This window comes from Oratosquilla oratoria, chromosome 17, assembly GCF_046742065.1.
Source record: "Oratosquilla oratoria isolate Oo_2021 chromosome 17, ASM4674206v1, whole genome shotgun sequence".
In the NCBI taxonomy this organism is placed as follows: domain Eukaryota; kingdom Metazoa; phylum Arthropoda; class Malacostraca; order Stomatopoda; family Squillidae; genus Oratosquilla; species Oratosquilla oratoria.
The window spans coordinates 63,336,885-63,357,877 of NC_134793.1; the positions used below are offsets into that span (position 1 = coordinate 63,336,885).

The 20,993-nt window shown below is 42.3% G+C and overlaps 1 protein-coding gene across 1 annotated transcript; it reads left to right on the forward strand.

The window, feature by feature from the left end:
- Positions 1 to 814: 814 nt before the first annotated feature.
- LOC143034326 (uncharacterized) lies at positions 815 to 4,987 on the forward strand. Its single transcript, XM_076200258.1, has 3 exons — positions 815 to 2,234; positions 2,447 to 2,708; positions 4,928 to 4,987. Exons 1-3 carry the CDS (start codon positions 844 to 846, stop codon positions 4,985 to 4,987), a joined length of 1,713 nt encoding a protein of 570 aa, XP_076056373.1. The 5' UTR covers positions 815 to 843.
- Positions 4,988 to 20,993: the final 16,006 nt, after the last annotated feature.

The following is a 20,993-nucleotide window of genomic DNA, read 5'->3' on the forward strand; positions in this document are numbered from 1 at the left end:
CAACATCAACCAAAAAGTAGGGGATATTAAATGGGAAAAATTCACAGCTCAATACGCAGCCATAAGAACCTGCCCCAGAACAGCGCCCACATAGAACGACAAAATCCATCCGGTGCCCAAACGTCCGCGCTCCCTGGGTTGAGGGCTTGAGGCCGGTCAGTTCGTATTTTCATTTTTATTTTTATTATTATTATTACTATTATTATTATTATTTTTATTTTTATTTATTATTTATTATATTCATTTCATATTTTTACTATATATTTCTTTGGCATTTATTTATCTATTCATTGTTATATATGTATGTATATTTTTTGATAACATTCTGTCACACAATGATATGCGATGAGATGTCATGTCACTTTAAATAAGCATATATTTTTATTTATATTTATTATTTTTATTTATTTATATTTATATTTGTATTTGTATTTTCATTTTATTTCATTCATTTTATCTGGATATTTATCCTTATATTATTATATTATTTAATACTATAAGTTATCATATGACACTTTTTAGGATTCACACATTTCTACACCACTCACTTCACTTACAATGTTACACCCTCGATCAACATTCCACACACACCGGAGCTGTTTTGTAATAACATCACAACAATTTATTGTATTTTTATCACTATTGTATTAAAAACCATTGTACAACCAAACGTAACCCACCTCCAAGGAGGGAACGCGGTCTTACTCAGACTATGTATACCGCCAGCTTCACTCCAGAGTCACATTCCTCTGAAGAAGCATAGAGCGAAACCGGTCAGGAATAAACTCAGTAACTCGGAACTAGACCCGTGACTTCTTTTTCCACCTTCATCAACTTGTCATAATGTACCAACATTTGTCTCAAGATGGAAAAGACAGGCGTGGCGTCACCGAGGATGAGTTTACTCTTAGGAGGAAGCTGACGAGTATTCAAAATAGAGACAGATTCCTAAAGGACTGCCTAGAAGAACAGGTCCTACCCAGATCAGCACCGAAACACCTACACCACCCACACAAACCCTTCAGCAACACAGCCAGAGAATACCTAAAAGAAGCTAGAGAAACCCTACGAAATGAAGAAAGCATGATCAGGAGCCGCTTGAAGAAAGACCACATACCACATGGCCTTGTCCTTAAAATCAAGGAAGAAGACAGGATCCAGAAAGCAAAACTCCAAATGAAACTAGAACATTTGTGCAACAACAGCCGATGGAAGGAAGTTGGGAGGCACGAACTGATTACAAACCTATCATCACTCAGATTGACAAAAACACAAGAAGAAGCTCTCTCCCTAGGTCTGAAGTTCAGCACGGGCATTAACCACAAAACCACGGCCGACTATGTTGAAAAGAACTATAATTGGAGGGACAGTGAATTAGAGAACGGATTCAAACAGGGTCTAATATTATGCTGCTCACTAGCCTCGAGAAAACGTGAGCCAGCCATCCCCAGAAGGTACACACGTGCACTAAAAGAACTCCGAGACAACAACGACATCTTGATCACAACAGCTGATAAAGGCGGAGGTATAGTGATCCTTGATAAATTGGATTACGTACGCAAAATGGAGGATCTCTTATCCGACCCGTCCACATACACCAAACAAAACATCGGCAAAGCAAAAGAGGAAGCGGAACAGTTCAACAAAACCACAAGAAAGATTTTGAAGAGAACCGAAAAGGGTAAGAAAATGTTACATCTCTTAGAAGAAGACCCCAAGACACCGACCTTGAAAGGACTCCCCAAGATCCACAAACAGGAGATACCGCTTAGACCCATTACTTCAGGTATTGGAAGCGCCCCGCACAGGTTAGCTAAAATCCTAGCCAAACCCCTATCGTCCGCCCTTGGTAACATCAGTAGTACGCATCTCCAAAATTCCACAGACTTAATCGAGAAACTCAACAACATAGACTTTTCACAGAAAAGATTAATCAGTTACGATGTAACATCGTTATTTACCCATGTCTCCATAAAAGGCGCCATCAACGCTATCAAGGAAGCACTACAAACCATCGACGAAAATAGCCTACCGATCTGCAAAAGAGACTACATGCAGCTCACAGAAAAATGTATGAGATTTGGCTCTTTCAGATTTGACAACCAAGAATACCACCAGTTGGAAGGCCTTCCCATGGGATCTCCTTTGAGTGCAGTGGCAGCAAACCTCTACCTAGAGGTATTGGAGAGGGATCATTTTTTAAAAATTCTCCCAAAGGGTTCACATTGGCTAAGGTATGTAGATGATTGCCTATTCATTTCCCCTGCAGAGACAGATGCTGAGGAGATTTTGTTGAAGTGACTAATAATATACAATTCACTATGGAGATTGAGTCCCGTGGTCGCCTGCCTTTTCTCGACACGGAGATTATTAGAGAGGATAACAAAGCACATTTTAGAGTTTATAGGAAACCTACCAACAAAGATGACCTTTTACATTTTTACAGTGCACATGACGAACGAACCAAAACAGGAGTGGTGATCGGTTTTTTCCTCAGAGCTCTGAGGATCTGCAGCAAGGAGTTCCTCGAGGAAGAAATCCGCCGCGTCACAAACACCTTCATATCACTGGGATACCCAGAGGGCTTACTGTCCACTTCTCTAAGTAAAGCTCAAAACATCAGGCAACGGAGAGAACCAGTAAACAGACAGGACAAACAATACCTAGTCGTACCGGACTCAGAATTTTCACGCACACTGGGGGATGCTGTACGCCCACTAGGACTAGAAATAGTGAATGACACGGGAAGGAGAATCAGACAACTAGTAACACCAACATCTAAAACAACAAACGACCTCAGCGTCATATATAGGATACCATGTGGCAACTGTGACAAGTCATATTATGGTGAGAGTCACAGGGGCCTACATACCAGAATAAAAGAGCACAAGGCGGACCTAAGGTACCACCGCCTCTCAAACGCGATGGTGGGCCACGTGGATCAGGAAGGACATCTTCCCGACTGGCAACAGGCAGAGGTAGTAAAGAAAGGTCTATCAAAAAGACAAAGGAAGGTGATTGAAGCCCTATATATAACAACCAATGCCAACATCAACCAAAAAGTAGGGGATATTAAATGGGAAAAATTCACAGCTCAATACGCAGCCATAAGAACCTGCCCCAGAACAGCGCCCACATAGAACGACAAAATCCATCCGGTGCCCAAACGTCCGCGCTCCCTGGGTTGAGGGCTTGAGGCCGGTCAGTTCGTATTTTCATTTTTATTTTTATTATTATTATTACTATTATTATTATTATTTTTATTTTTATTATTTATTATATTCATTTCATATTTTTACTATATATTTCTTTGGCATTTATTTTCATATGTATGTATATTTTTTGGACAACATTCTGTCACACAATGATATGCGATGAGATGTCATGTCACTTTAAATAAGCATAAATTTTTTATTTATATTTTTTATTTTTATTTATTTATATTTATATTTGTATTTGTATTTTCATTTTATTTCATTCATTTTATCTGGATATTTATCCTTATATTATTATATTATTTAATACTATAAGTTATCATATGACACTTTTTAGGATTCACACATTTCTACACCACTCACTTCACTTACAATGTTACACCCTCGATCAACATTCCACACACACCGGAGCTGTTTTGTAATAACATCACAACAATTTATTGTATTTTTATCACTATTGTATTAAAAACCATTGTACAACCAAACGTAACCCACCTCCAAGGAGGGAACGCGGTCTTACTCAGACTATGTATACCGCCAGCTTCACTCCAGAGTCACATTCCTCTGAAGAAGCATAGAGCGAAACCGGTCAGGAATAAACTCAGTAACTCGGAACTAGACCCGTGACTTCTTTTTCCACCTTCATCATATATATATATATATATATATATATATATATATATATATATATATATATAGTTACGACTACAGGCTCGTCGTAGTGAAATTTTTTATTCAGACGCACATGAGCGCATGTACGTATGTGTAACTCGGACTATGCCGGCCGTTCCCACGGTAAGGCTTGGTGGACTTCTCGATATCCAACTGTAAGAGTACTGTTAAAGTGATGATTTATATTTATATGATGTATTCCATTCCTTTTGTAAACTGTTAACCAAATTCTATACATTACATATAGATTTATGTATGTCTATTGTCTTGTGGATCTCTCTTGTCAATCTTACGAGTTGATTTACGTAAGATAAGAGAAATTACATATTCTCTTAATCTTCAGACGCCGGTGAGAAAGTTCTGTGCCTACGTGAGGTGTATTCACGTCTGAAGACTCTTAAAGTGATGATTTCTATTCATCGGATTGTATTTCGTTCCTTTTTGTGCTTTGACAAACTATTCCATACTTTGCATATGAATTTATGTATGTGTATTACCTTGCGGATCTATCTTGTCAATCTTAGGATTTGATTTACGTAAGATTAAAGTAATTGCATATTTTCGTCGTTTTCTGATGCTGTAACGTCGTTGTGGGCATGCTAGCTTAAGCGCGCGCTAAAGAAATTGGCGTGTGAACTAATTTTGTGGCAACTGCGTCCCTAACTTACATTTACGTACGTATAGATATTCATATAAAAACTATTAAGTTTCTGCTTATCTAAGATTGACAAGGTAACTTCATCAAATATTATTATCTATTCATTGATGTAAAGAATATCCGTGTATGTACTTGGAAATATTCCTAAACACTCTTGTTAATCGTCGCGTCTAGCGATACTTGGCAACTCTCCGGATCTGACGGAGAAGTCTATATATATGTCATTGCTTGTAACGGTCAGCCAGATTCAACACAAGCTTGGCTCCGTCAAGCATCTCCTTCGTGGGAGTTCGTCGTCGTCGTCGCGGTTTCGATAAGTTTTCATTTCCCTCGTGGGATACTTCCTGCTTAGTAGGAACTTGAATTCGATCTCGTTGCGTAGTGTGTTCGGTGTGAAATAACTTCCGATATTAAGTGCGGTGCTAAAAGTATAGTGCAGTGAAGTGTTCTGTGTAAAAACAAATACGGTGTTGGAAGTATAGTTACTATACTTCCGATATTAAGTGCAACTTCGTCTAGACATCCGGCCACCGTGGATCAGCGGTCGCTCAACGTCGTTTCGCTCGTCTGCGAAGTGCTCCGCCTCGTTGTGTAGTGGTTGAAATTAAGCGTGTGAATAATAGTGTTGTGATTAGAAGTATAATTATTATACTTCCGAGTGCGGTGCTAAAAGTATAGTGTAGTGAAGTGTCTCTGTGTGAAATGCAGTGCTAGAAGCACTGTAGTGTAGTGTAGTGTTCTTTCGTCTTTCGTGAAAGTGCAGTGACTAAGTACTTCCGAGTGCAGTGTTAAAAGTATAGTGTATTAAAAAGTGCAATTGAAGGGATTAAGTGATATTATAATTCCGAGTGCGGTGCTAAAAGTATAGAGTAGTGAAGTTTCTCTGTGTGAAATGCAGTGCTAGAAGCATTGTAGTATAGTGTAGTGTTCTTTCGTCTTTCGTGAAAGTGCAGTGACTAAGTACTTCCGAGTGCAGTGTTAAAAGTATAGTAGTGTAAAAGTGCAATTGAAGGGATTAAGTGATATCATAATTCCGAGTGCGGTGCTAAAAGTATAGTGTAGTGTACTGTAGTTTTTTTTTTTTTTTTTTTTTTTTTTTTTTTCGTGAAAGTGCAGTGTCTGAGTACGATAAGTCTCTCCTTATCGTACCTTCGTAAAAGTGCAGTGACTAAGTACGATATCAAGTGTTAAAAGTGTACGGTTTTAAAAACACGATGTAGTGTAGTGCTCTTTTCCCCCCTTCCCCCCTTCCCTTCCCCATTCCTTTTTTTTCCCTTTTTTTTTTTTTTTTTTTTTTTTTTTTTTTTTTTTTTTTTTTTTTTTTTTTCCTCTCCCCTTTCCCCCTTCCCTCTCATAACCCTCATCTCCCTACCTCCATACTACCTCCCCCTCCATTTTCCCTCTTCCTCCACCTTCACTCTACTCTTCTCCCTCCTGCCTATCTCCACTTCGCTCCTCCATCTCCTATTTTCTCCCGCTCACAACTTCCTCCTCCTCCATAACCCCTCCTGCTCATACCCTTTCTTCTCCTACTTCCTCACCATCTCCTCCACCCGTCCTCTCCTATCCCACATTCTCACTCTCCTCCCCTGTACCTAGTTGCTCTTCCATCCTTGCCCTTCGCCACTCACCCTTAAACTCCCTTCCTCCTTCCACTACACCTATCACTCTACTTCCCCCCCTTTACAACCCTCTCCCTCACGCTCACCCTCACTTCTTCCTTTCTCACTTCTCCACTATCCCTCCTCCCCTATCACTCCCTCCTTTTCCTCTCCCCACCTCTCCCTCCTCCGCCTCCCCAATCACTACCCTTCCGCTTTCCCGCCTACACATCCTGTCTCGATCCCTCGTTTCCTGCTACCAGCAACAGCAAGAATGGATGAATCCACGCGCCTTTCAGAAACGGGCGATGACGGTGAAGGAGGCTGGGTGACTGCTGGCCAAAAGAGGAGTAAGAAGAAAGAGCGTGCTATTCGCTCTGGAGATGGTCAGGAGAGTCGGGAGCAAGCGGACGGGGCCAGGAGGGCATCGCTCCCTTTGGTCACCACAGGATACAAGATCCCAAAGTCTCCAGAAGGTTTCCAATCAGCCTATGCGCTTTCTCGAGAAATCGAGAAGGAGCATAGCAACTGGAGCATCACTTTTAAGTATCTGCCAACCGGAGAGATTCTCATCTCTCCCAAAGATGAGGCCGCCACTTCTGCCCTTGCCAACCTAACGGAGGTCAGTGGTAGGAGGGTAAACCTCCAGAGGGTGGAAGGAGCAGAAAAGGGAACGAAGATGGTGCTACAGGGCTGGTCAACAGTTAATACCCTGGACGCCGTCGAAGAGCATCCACAGGTGATCAGTGTAGAGAGATGCACCTGGAGGAAGGAGAACACCAGGCAGGTCGTGGTTACCCTCCGGGGGCCCGCACTGAGGGAACTGGACCTGGGCATGTGGGGCACGTTCCCACTACGCACCTTTGTGCCGGACCCCATGAGGTGTTTTCGCTGCCAGCAGTACGGGCACCACCAAAGGCACTGCAGACGCTCGTTTAAGTGCGGTATCTGTAGTGGCCCACATACCACCGACACGTGCATTTCAAAGCACAAGAAAAACGAGGAGACGACTGCTAAGTGCCCCAACTGCGGCAAAACACATCATGCTTGGAGCCTTGCCTGCGGTGTCCGCAGAGACGAGGCCAAGGCTGCAAGGGAGGTATACAAGGCCAGAGAGGACTACGTTCCAGCCCCGCCCCGTTCCTCGGTGTGGAAACACCCTCGGCAACCGAGGGAGCCACGCCAGCAGCCTCCAACACCGTCGCCTGCGCTAACGGAGGCAGAGTTCCCTGGGCTCCCTCAGCGGCCCCAGTCCCATAACGGAACCAAGAACCACAGCCCCCCAGCAGAACCTCCTGTCCAGAGGGAGCAGCAGCCGGCGCAAGCCCTTCCGCGGCTACTCACCTTCCAGGATGACGAACTGATGCAGTTCGTCATGGTCGCCGCGGCTGCGCTGGCCCGCCACCTGGGGAGCTCGGAAGACCAGGTCAGGGAAGCTGCGAGCTTCCTCAAGGACATGGCGCAGGCGATGGTCTCCATCAAAAAGTGCTCACCTGCCACCAAGCCCTCCATGTCTCCGTCCGCTGCACCAGGTACCACCCAGGTGACCGAAAGCTCTCCAACGATCCCATCTCCTGCGCAGCCTCCCGCAGTGCCCTCGACCAGTGTCCGAACACCCGAGGAGGATCCAGCGCCCTCCCCAGTACGCGCAGAGCCGCCAACGTCTGACGAGCCGGCCCGAAAAGGCAAAGCAGGAGCCGCGGTCAAGGCTACACTGCCTGAGGGCCCAGTTCGAGTTCCGCGGTACCGGACGAGGCGAGAGGTTACCCTCTCTAAGGCGGGTGGCGCAGCGTTTGTGGCTGGATTCCCTGACGTACCTAGGGGAAACGAAGGGGCGGATACGGACACTGATGGTAGCAGCGAGGGCTCTTCTTCTTCACCGTCAAGCCCGTCATCGTCATCAGAAGACAACGAGCACCATGGATAGTGTGTCCACAGTGCGCTCGACCACCCAGACTGTTCGCTTCCTCCAATGGAATATCCTTGGATTCAGAGCGAAACAGTCACTTCTGCAAGCCATCATACGGCAGGAGGAAAAAACAGGTCATCCTCTTGCAAGAGACCCTGGTGGGAGAGGAAGAGATCAGGATCTCTGGATACCACGTGTTCGTGTCGCCCCAAACGGACACAAGCAGAGGTTGTATGACCCTTGTCCATGCGTCCATCCCATGTTCAAGAGTAGACCCACCAATAGAGTGTGGGGAAGATGTGGAGGTGCTCGCAGTTCGACTGCACTTCCCCCATGAAACGATCCATGTGTATAACATTTACAAGGCCCCTGTGCGTGGACACTTGGACCTGGGGGAAGTATGCACCGTCGCGGAGGACGAGCAGTACATCATCGCAGGTGACCTTAATGCGCACCACCCCATTCTTCACTCTGTGTCGCCTACAAACTCGTCCGGGCGACACATTGATGAAATCCTGAACACCAGCCCGGGTGTGGTCCTACTGAACGACGGGTCGCCGACGCATGTACGACATGGCAGGCTCGATCTCTCATTTGTCTCCTCCTCATTGCTGCATCGGATGTCGTGGAGCATCAACGACACGGCTACGAGTGATCATTTTGGAATAGACATGTCGCTCACCGTAGCCCCGCCACCCCCAGTGGTCCAGAGAATAGGAAGGTGGAACCCGCGCAAGGCCAATTGGACGTTGTTCAAGGACAGAGTGGCTCGCGAGGTCGTCACCGACGCTCTGGCCATGGGTGAGTTGGACGATGCGGAGGCCTCACTGGTCTCTGCTATTCATGCAGCGGCAGAGGAGGCAATACCTAAGAAGGGCCTCAACAGGAGGAGACATCGAGATGGTTGGTACTACAACCAAGAGATCAAGGATGCCAACCACAGGGTCAACCGTCTACGAAAGATCCTGCGTAGACACCACAACCCTGCTAACCTGGCCAACCTCCGGAGTGCCGTCGAAGAGGCCAAGGAGACAGCTCGACGTGTGCGTAGCGAGAAGTGGCTAGAATGGTGCCAAAGCTTTAGTGAGTCCACCACGCTAAAGGAACTTTGGGGGAAACTCCACATAGCGACCAGCCGTACCCCACCACGGCGCGCTCCCCGTGCACCACAGTGCGAGGCAGAAAATCTGGCGCAAGAATTTGCCAGACGCACGCACACAGCCACGCTACCCGTCGAGCTGCAACAGAGGCAGGCCATGCTCCGTGAACCAAGAGAGACCAGGATACAAGCTGCCATGGGGTCTCCGGGTGACACGGACACGCCATTCACCATCCATGAGCTGCAAGCCTCACGTAAGAGATCCTCCGACACTGCTCCAGGGAGCGACCTAGTGACGTACTCCATGGTTGCACACCTGGGGGATGCTGGAGAAGAAGCACTCCTCCAGGTGGTAAACAGCAGTTGGTCCTGTGGAAGACTTCCGTCCAACTGGAAGAGGGCCGACATCGTGCCTATCCCCAAGCCCAGGGAGCCCGGAAAGTATCGTCCTATCTCCCTGACGAGCTGCCTGGGGAAGACCATGGAAAAGATGGTTCTCCAAAGACTTTTGTGGAAACTGGGACCACCACAAGAGAACCTCTATGGCTTCACCAAAGGGGTGGGCACGGCTCAATGCATTACAACGCTTCTGAGCCATGTGGAGCAACGTCACGCCATGGTCGTCTTCTTTGACCTGGAGAAGGCATTCGAGCTTGCCAGTCCCGCTGCAATTCTGGACAGTCTGGCTGCCAGAGGAGTACAGGGGAAACTGTTACAGTGGATAGCGGACTACCTCTCCAATAGAACTGCCAGAGTCCGTCTACAGGGAGTGGAGTCCTGCTATCACCCCCTGGAAAATGGTACACCCCAGGGTGGGGTTCTCAGTCCCACCCTGTTTAACGTGCTGATGAGTGCATTAATAGCCATCCCTCTACCCACAGGATGCCGCCTCCTATCATACGCAGACGATGTCGCGCTGGTGGTGGCAGACAGAAGGACCAAGGCCAGAAGGACGCAAATGTGCCTCGACCGCATTTCCTCCAAATGCGAAGAGCTTGGCCTCAAGATCTCGCCACCAAAGACCAAAGCCATGTGTTTTGGCACTAGCGTGACACCGAGGGACAGGCTTCTGCTGCAGGGACATGAGGTGGAGTGGGTCAGCACGCACATGTACCTAGGTGTCTGGCTCGACTCCAGGCTGTCCTTCCGGACTGAAGTGGCATACATCCGGGGAAGGGTCCTCAGCCGGATTAACGTTTTGAAGTCCTTGGCGACCAGAGAGGCAGGTGCCAACTGCGCTGTCCTCCGGACATTCTACGTCAGCGCAATTCGACCGGTGATAGACTATGCCAGCAGTGCTCTGGCTGGTCTATCCGCAACACGGTTGGCTGACTTGGAGACAGTACAGAACCAGGCGCTGCGCGTAATATTGGGCGCGCCGCGCTGGACTCTGGTCGCCAATATGCAGCAAGAGGCGGGACTGGTGCCTATCAGTGTGAGGATCTCAGGATTGGTGGTAGCCTTCGCCATAAGAGTCATTCAGAGAGAACATGACTCGTTCCTGCGGCGAAGGCTAATCAGCGCCCTCCAGCAAGATCCGGATCTCTTCCCGCAGAAGAGGTGGTCAGCGAGGGTTGCACACCGCATAAGGGACCTTCACCTGCATGACCTTATCCTTCAGAAGAGGAGGGATGTGCCGGTGGAAGGTTATGTGCAGTCTCCCCCCTGGGAGAATCCACCGGCCAGAATCAGTGTGATGGCGTCACGACGCGGTACGCCGCTGCCGCGCCTGCGGGCGGATGCGGAGGCCACAATGAGATCTGTCGCCCAGGAAAACTGCGTCGTCTATTTTACAGACGGCTCCGTGGATCCCGTACACAACGTGGCAGGTGCAGCGTTTGTCACGAAGGACGAGGAACAGGGAGTAAGGGTGTTGGGCACTCGCTGCTCGACGCAAGCAGAGGGTGTTGCAGTGGGTCTAGCATTGACCCATGCTCTCAACACCCACCAACGTAATGTAGTTGTGCACACAGATAGTTTAGCTCTGTTGCAATTAATATCCAAAAATTATCACACTGACCAGAAAAAACTAATGACCTCACTGTTGTTTCAGCTCAAGGCCCTCCGTCAGCAAGGGAGATCAGTCGTCCTCAACTGGGTGCCGGGACACATCGGCATCCAGGGAAATGAAGCGGCAGACAGGGTGGCCAGAAGAGCGGCCACAGGGGACATGGAAGGCGGAATCGGTGTCCTCCCGAGCCGAACTGAGATCTTGGCCATTGCAACGAGAGCGATGGCCAAGAGGGAACTACAAAGCCATAGGAACCTAACAGCCCAGAGGCCGTCAGCACGCTGGTATCAAGTTGCCACAGCGTATGAGCGACTGACCCCTGGAGTCCGTCTCTCCAGGATAGAGGAAGTCACCCTTCATCGACTCCGTCTCGGGTATCGATGCTTCTCGGAGGTGACGGGACAGCCGGAGGCCTGCATCCACTGTGGAGAGGCCGGCGCAAACGGGCTAGATCATTATGTGGCCCTTTGCCCGGCGACCAGATTTCTACGTGCGGGCCCCAGGACCTCGGCTGGGGGACTCATCCGTCGACTGACGGTGTCCCTTAACTCGTATCGGCTGGGACGCCTCCTTCAAGTGCCGCCCCCCAGATGATACGGATGGGTTCTGTTCGACTGTACTCTCTTGCTGATTTTTGACTTTTTTGACTTATGACACATTTTTAATTTAAGCCAAGGACTAATGCTTTCTTCTCTTCACCTAGGTAACTGCGCATGATGCCTTAGACTGGACCGGATGGGACGCGACGGGTGCAGGAACCACGTCGGCTGGACCGGATGGGACGCGACGGACTCATAGGACACTAACCACGTCGGCTAGATCGTGGAGACCGTACAGCGCAACATATATTGACATATTTTTAACAAATGTACATGTAACTTATTGTAAAAGGCATACTTGTATGCCTTCTAGGAATATGGGTAGAGACCCAAACAAGATGTATTTCTTGTAAATCAATAAATCTAAAAAAAAAATCTAACGGTCAGCGACTCTGCCTCTCAGAGCCCCCCATTGCACTGGTTCCTCTACGTTTTGGGACTTAGAATAATTTTTTCTATTCTCGAATCTTTGTGGACTCTGTTTATCAGAGCCTCATTGCTCGTGTCAATTTTGTCGGACTTAGTCGTAGAAATTTTCTCGACTTTGCTATTTTCTTTACGTAAATTATTACGTAGGACTTAGTTTCCATTCTGATGGTCGATATTTCTCGACCTTACCACTTATTGTCTTTAAGACTATTTTTGATTGTTATTGATTGTCGATATTTGATCGACACTTGTATATTTACGTGTCTTGGCAATACTAGCCTTTTATGTTCTGTGAATTTACGTGTTACGGACATTGTACTTTTCGCTAGTTTTGGCGACTTCTATTTTTCGATCATTGTTTATTTGTATCTTTATTTTTTTGAAGGAAATAATATTTCTTAAACAGAACTCTAGTTTTGAACCTGGCCCTTCCCCATAGGCGTCACAATATATATATATATATATATATATATATATATATATATATATATATATGTATATGCTTATATACACATATATTACAAAGGAGGAGCTTGCCGACAGGAGACCTTTTGGTCCATAATTAGGTCGGATGCGGAAAAACTATAGTAATGATAAATAACTAAAAGAAAAATAAATAAAAATTATGATAATATAAATAACAAATAAAATAAATAAATGTGTAGGTATAGTTAAATAATAAACAAACAGGTAAATAGTAAATAATAATAAATTGAAAGATAACTAATAATAAACGAAAATCAAGCCAATAATAAACAAACAAATAATAACAAACAAATAAACAAATAATATAAAATAAATGGCATTTATTACAGTATCTTGCTAAGGTGTTTATCTATTTGAACCTTAAAGCTTCGAACTGAACTACATTGTACTCTCTCTGCAGGTAGTTTGTTCCGTTCATTAACTACACGGTTGGCGGAGTTGTTTCTACCCACTTCCAAATTAAATTTATTTTCTAACTTTTTGACACCATTATTTCTTGTCAGATTCTCATTCAGTTTGAAAATTTTGTCACTTTCGATGTTGTCAATTCCCTTTGGAGTCTTAAATACCTGTATCAAGTCACCTCTGAGTCTACGCTTTTTAGGGATAATAGATTCATATGTTTTAGTCGATTTTCGTATGATTTATTTATGATATTTGGAATCAGTTTTGTGGCTCGCCGTTGTACTTGTTACAATCTGTCACTGTCTTTAATGATATCCGGTGACCATACGGACACAGCATATTCCAATTGTGGACGAACTAACGATTTATATAGCTTGTTAACGAGAGATGAACTTTTGTGGTCAAAAGATCGCGCAATCAGTCTTAGAATCTTGTTTACTTTCTCAGAGACTGAAATACACTGCTTAAATGATTTGAGATCATTACTGATAATTACCCCGAGATCCTTCTCACTATCCACTTTTGTTAATGAATTTTCAAATAACTTGTAATCGTAATCATTTTTACCTATGTGCATAACCTTGCATTTACTTATGTTAAGTTTCATAAGCCGCTTTTCAGACCATTGCTGTAATTTATCTAAATCTTCTTGAATATCTAATTGATTTAAGTGATCATTTTCCATTCAGCACAGTTTTGTATTATCAGCAAATTTGGAGTAGCCCAAGAACGGAACCCTGAGGAACTCCACTCGTAACATTTTTCCATATAAAAGTTTTCCATTTAAAACAACCCTCTGTTTTCGTTCATTCAACCAATTTCTAGTCCCATTTAATAGGCTACCACTTACACCGTGTGAAGCTAATCTAATAAGTATCCTGTCGTGGGAGACAGTATCAAAAGCTTTTGCAAAGTCTAGATATATTATATCTATATTGTTTCTTTTGTCATAATATGAGGTGACAGTGTTGTAGAAGTCTAGTAAGTTAGTCACGCAAGAACGTTTCCGTCTGAATCCATGCTGGCTATCATTTATCAAACATTTACTTTCTAAATGATGTTCGATACCATCTCTGATGGTAACTTCCATCATTTTTCCTACAACTGAAGTTATTTTTTTTTTGTCACCTTTTTTGAATATGGTGAGTAACGTTAGCTAGCTTCCATTCTCTTGGGACATCTTCGGATATGATGGATTTCTTGAAAATATTTTCTAATGAAACAGCAATCTCATTTTTCATTTTCTCTAAGATTCTTGGATGCCAGACGTCAGGCCCTGGTGTTTTATTAATTTTGATTTTTTCTATACCTTTTATTTTTTCTTTTGTTATATTTACCGTAGTAAGTATACCCTAGACTTTTCACAGGTTTCAGTTTGGAGTTCACTTTGAGGTGTTTTGTTTACGAATACTGAGTTAAAATGATTGTTTAAGATATCACACATTCCTTCATTTGAATATTCAGGTTGACCGTCAGCACATAATAGTAGGCCAATGGGATTCCTAATAACCTTTTTATCTCTAATGTAACTATAGAATTCTTTGGGATTCTCTTTGAATTTATCAGCGATATTCATTTCGTATTGTCGTTTCCGTTGTTTTTATTGCCTTTTTTAAATATCTTTGTATTATTACATAACTTTGATAGTCATTAAGTGAACCCGAGCACTTGTATTTCTTATAAGGCTGTCTCTTTTTAGCAATACTTTTTTCAGTTTCTTTGTCGAGCCATTTTGGCGAGCCTGATTTGGGGGCGTCTGTCCTTAAACGGGATGTAAGTATGAATCTTCTTTAATAAGAAATATTTCCCACATCTGATCTACAGGTCTTTCGCTTAGTTTTGTTTACCAATTTGTAATCGGAAGCTTATGACGTAGTCGTATGAGCTGAGCTTGATTAATCTGGTATTTTAGATATACAAGTATCTATTCTATTTTTTTTTTCTTTTTAGCAATTTGAATCTAAGTTGTGATCGCTTTTTGCAATAGTTTCACCAATTTCTACATCGGTTATCATGGTTTCACGGCTAATGATCAATAAATCGAGGAAGTTTCCATGTCTTGTGGGCTTTTTTACATGCTGAATTAAGTGATTGTCACCGAGAAAATCTATCAAGCGACTTTCTCTAAAACACAGGTATGGACATTGTTTTTAACGTACAACAGAGCACCTTACCTTTCTTGTGGTTTCTATCCTGATGAAAGTGTTTAAATCTCGCAATATCAAATTCAGCTACAAAATCTTTACCATTTAACCATGTCTCGGTTATTCCTATCATATCGAAGTTTTCGCTTTGGACATACGCCTGTATTTCTTAGAATTTATTCCTAATACTACGAGCATTAAAGTACACGATATTAAGAACTCGTGATTATTTACTTTTGACACGTTATGTATTTCATCATCATGCCTTATATCATAATTTTGTTCTTTAATGACACCTTGCTCTATATTGACATTTGGTCCTTCATTGACATTCAATACCTCGTGGACATTTGCCCCATCACGGACATCTGGTTCCTTACGGTCATTCGATCTCTTATGTATACCTCCCCCCCAACCCTACGTCACCGCGTTCCACACCGGCCACCCGTCGTTCACTGACATTCTGTCCGGCATCCCTTCCTAAAATGATATTCTGTCCTCCACTGACATTATATCCTACCATGATATTTTGTCCTCCACTATCATTACATACCATCGTGATATTTTGTCCTCCACTATCATTATATCCCATCGTGATATTTTGTCCACCACTATTATTACATCACATCGTGATATTTTGTCCTTTGACATTACATCCTAATGTAATATTTCGTCCTCTACTGACATCATATCCTAAAATTATATTTTTCCTACACTGACATATTGCTCTAAATTATTGCTATACCCTATTCTATTTTCCCCAATACGCTCTCTTTTCCCTTCCCTCTGAGTTTCTATCCCCAAAAAAGGAATTATTTCATTACAAACTCACAATGAGGTTTGTAAGAACATATTTTATTCTGCGATTAAGGCAGAAAGGTCATGACGCTTGGAAAAGAGATACCAAGGATAAAGAAAGTGGTATCCCAGTTGCGTGCACAATCGTGATATCCTCTCATTGATCCCTATGGCTCTACTGTTCTAACACGAGCCTGCGTAGATCCTCGAAAGGATCCCACAGACTACGTGACGGCTTCCACGCTCCTTCATCTCCTGAAGAAGGACCTTCTAATTCTGAACAAATTCCTCGCGCAGTCTCCATAATTACAGTTGAATCTGTACACCACATTGGTTTTTGATAAAGTCCCAGACATGCCAGACAAATAATTTTTCAGCACTAAGGAGTAAGTGCGGGGGTTCTTATAAAAAAAAAAAAAAATCACCATACGTAAGACATGACTGTCTTCCACCGGTTTGCAATTCCTAAAGACGATGTCTTTAATACGTTTTTCGTCTTCCTGGTACGAACTGCTAAAAATATTTTGGTAGTAAACTGTGATTTTATTTTGCTGATACGGAGAGTACTCAGGGGCACGACGGTCTAGCAAGTATTTGGTAATTTGATCAAAATCTGTGTTAGAGTAACCATTGTTAACTAACATCTGACGTAAGTGCTGTCAAAAACCAATGTGGTATACATATTCAACTATAATTATGGAGACTGCGCGCTCTACAAATGTGCATGCATTGGGTTTACGACCTGTAGTCTCAGCTGTCGCCTAACGCTCCACCTCCAACAGGGAGCGATTAAAAATAATTTTCAGCACGAGCATCAATCTTCCCTTGATAGAGCAACCATTGTTAACAACACTGAAGTAGTTACACAATATAATGATGCAAGAGAATTAAGAATGCAAGAGGCTATGTATATCAGGGAATGGGCTCCTAGCATTAATATACAATCTAATATGATTACGGCCATTCCCATGTTCAATAGCTCATCAAGACATGTGAGAAATAATCCCACCAAGAGTGGGATTATATCCACCCCTCTCGCATTGCCTACTGCCCCGACCCCCCCCCTTACTCCTCCCCCTCTCCCCCTCCCCCTCCCCTGAGGCGATCTGCTAGGGTCAGATCATCAAGCCACATACCATTGTAAGCCTTTCCATGTATATGGAAAGACGTCGCCTTGCTCAGTCCGTAAAAATGTAGTTGTTCTGAGTTATGTGTAATTGTGTTGTGATAAATGTAATTATTGTGAGAATGACTCCTTGAAGTCGAAACGTTGAATTTGTTATTAAAATGGATGACTTTGATACGGTTGGCTTTCGATCACCCTCCCAAAGTCAGAACTATAGTGAGGAGAATTGAAAATATTAGGAAGAAAATAAATAATTGTAACAATGCTGTGGTGTTTAACTCAAAGGATTACAAAAGGATTACAAAGGCGGAGCATACCGACAGGAGACCTTTTGATCCATATCTAGGTCGGATGCGAAAAAAAAATCATATTAATGATAAAATAATAAATAAAAACTATGATAATGTAAATAACAAATAAAATACATAAATAAATGCATAGGTATAGTTAAATAATAAACAAACAGGTAAATAGTAAATAATGATAAATTGACATATAACTAATAATAAATAAAAATCAGACAGAAAATGATAACAAAACAAAAACAAATAATATAAGATAAATTATAATCATTACAGCATCTTACTTAGGTATTTATCTAAATGATTCTTAAAGCTTCGAACTGAACTACATTGCACTACCTGTGCAGGAAGTTTATTCCATTCATTAACTACACGGTTGGCAAAGTTGTTTCTACCTACTTCCAAATTTAATCTATTTCCGGACAGTTTGAGACCATTGTTTCTTGTCTGATTCTTATTCAATGTAAAAATTTGGTCACTTTTGATGTTGTCAATTCCCTTTAGAATTTTAAAGACCTGTATCAAGTCACCTCTGAGTCTACGCTTTTTTAGGGAAAACAGATTCATGTGTTTTAGTCGATTTTCGTATGATTTATTTTTGATATTTGGAATCAGTTTTGTGGCTCGCCGTTGTACTCTTTCTAATCTGTCAATGTCCTTAATGAAATTCGGTGACCATACGGAAACAGCATATTCCAAATGTGGACGAACTAACGATTTATATAGCTTGTTAATGAGTGATGGACTTTTGAAATCAAAAGATCGCGCAATCAATCCCAGAATCTTATTTGCTTTCTCAGAGGCTGAAATACACTGCTTGGATGATTTGAGGTCGTTACTGATAATTACGCCGAGATCTTTTTCACTATCCACTTTTGTTAACGAATTTCCAAATAACTTGTAATCGTACTTACTGTTATTTTTACCTATGTGCATTACCTTGTATTTACTTGTGTTAAATTTTATTAGCCACTTTTCAGACCATTGCTGTAATTTATCTAAATCTTCTTGAATATCTAATTGGTTTGAGTGATCATTTGCCACTCCGCACAGTTTTGTATCATCAGCAAATTTGGAAACAGTAGATTTTAGTCCATGGTCTATATCATTTATATATACTATGAATAGAAGTGGCCCAAGAATGGAACCCTGAGGAACTCCACTTGCAACACTTTTCCATCCAGAAGTTTTTCCATTTAAAACAACTCTCTGTTTTCGATCATTCAACCAATTACTAGTCCAACCTAATAGGGTACCACTTATTCCATGCAAAGCTAATTTAGTAAGTAGTCTTTCGTGTGGGACGGTATCAAAAGCTTTTACAAAGTCTAGATATATTATATCTATATTGTTTCTTTTGTCATAATTCGAGATAACTGTGTTGTAGAATTCGAGTAAGTTAGTCACGCAAGAACGTTTCCGTCTGAAACCATGCTGGCTATCATTTATCAAACGATTACTTTCTAAATGATGTTCGATAGCATCTCTGATGATAGTTTCCATTATTTTTCCTATGATTGAAGTCAAACTTATAGGCCTATAGTTATTTGGTTTCTTTTTGTCACCTTTTTTGAATATGGGAGTAATGTTAGCTAGCTTCCATTCTCTTGGGACATCTCCGGATATGATGGATTTCTTGAAAATAATTTCTAATGGAACAACAATCTCATTTTTCATTTCCTTTAAGATTCTTGGATGCCAACCGTCAGGCCCTGGTGTTTTATTAACTTTGAGTTTGTCTATACACTTTTTGATTTTTGATTTTGTTATATTTACCGTAGTGAGTAAGTTTACCCTAGACTTTTCACAGGTTTCAGTTTGGAATTCACTTTGAGGTGTTTCGTTTACGAATACCGAGCTAAAATAATTGTTTAAGATATTACACATTCCTTCATTTGAATATTCAAGTTGTCCGTCAGCAGATAATAGTGGACCAATGTGATTCCTAACAACCTTTTTATCTCTAATGTAACTGTAGAATTCTTTGGGATTCTCTTTGGATTTCTCAGCGATGTTCATTTCGTATTGTCGTTTTCTTTTTCTTATTGTCTTTTTTAAATCTCTCTGTATTGATACATAACTTTCATAGTCATTTGATGCACCCGAGCACTTATATTTCTTATAAGCCTGTCTCTTTTTAGCAATACTTTTTTCAGTTTCTTTGTCGAGCCACTTTGGGCGAGCCTGATTTGGGGGACGTCTGTCCTTAAAAGGAATGTAAGTTTCAATATGGCCCAACCAATTCAAATGCGATGTATCTATTTTTCTAAGTATTGCCGTGACTCTTGTCTTCCTTCCTTTGAAATGCCAATTTTAGCCGGACTTAACAGGTATTATTGTATGTTAGTGGACACCAGGATTGTTTTTTTTTTTTTTTTTTTTTTTTTTATCTTTAAAAAATCAATTTTTTATTTAAATCAGATTTATTTGATTTAAATATATATATTTTTTTATAGATTTTAAATATTGTGGAATTGCTATCTGATATGCGATCTGATTGCTAAAGGACATTTTTAGCATATCAATATGAGGAGCAGTGTTATATAGACTTGCCACAAGTATACAAGGAACGGTATAAGCCTATATGTAGTATATATCACATGTAGTATATATCAGCCGAACGTTTTAGGCCTAAATTTGATACTTTGTTTCTTACTTCAGCATCAATAGCTTCCCTGTTGACTTCACAGATCTTCATTACAATTGGCCAGTTATTTATATAGGCCTTGAGACAGTCTGACAATGTGTTCCACCTTGTGTCCTGGGGCATGACTAGACACTGACCACCTTCCTGCCTATACCTTGAAGCACCATAATGATTATTTCTAAAATATTTAACTACATGGACCACATGTTGTTTTACATTATCAATCTCAAGGTCATGAGCCAGTAGATTTAGTAGGTGTGCTGCACATCCGTATGTGAGGACGGTATGCTCAGGTTCGCTCGATTCCTCCAAGAGTTTTCTCATCTTGGTGACATTTGCTGCATTGTCTGTCACAACACTTCAAATGTGACAACCAAAATCTTGTTCGGCCTTCTTGATCGAATTTTGTACAAGTTGTAGAAGATATTCAGCAGTGTAAGGTTCCCCTGATGTGTCTATTGTGTCAACTAAATAAATCTGACCAGTGGATGTTGTTAGAGTGACACATATTATGGGATCATTATGGATGTTAGACCACCCATCAATTGAAAGACATACAGTTTCATTATTCAGGTCATCTGCACACTTTTTATATTCCTTTTCATACACGAGATCCAAGTACTTATCAGCAATATATTTTCTGGATGGAGGAATATAACTTGGCCTCCGGTTCTGAACCATCTTGAGAAACTGAGGATGCTGAAATGGTGAATTTGTAGCAAATATCATTCTTGCAACTTCTTTGTCGAGATTTTCCTTTTGAGAGGCTGAAGTTTTTATGATAAATCTGTCCAGAGATGTTGATGACTTTCTTTTAGATGAAAATTATTTAGAAGTAGCGCCTGTGGAGGAAACTGATTTTGCAGATTATTCAAGTGGAGTCAGGTTTGCA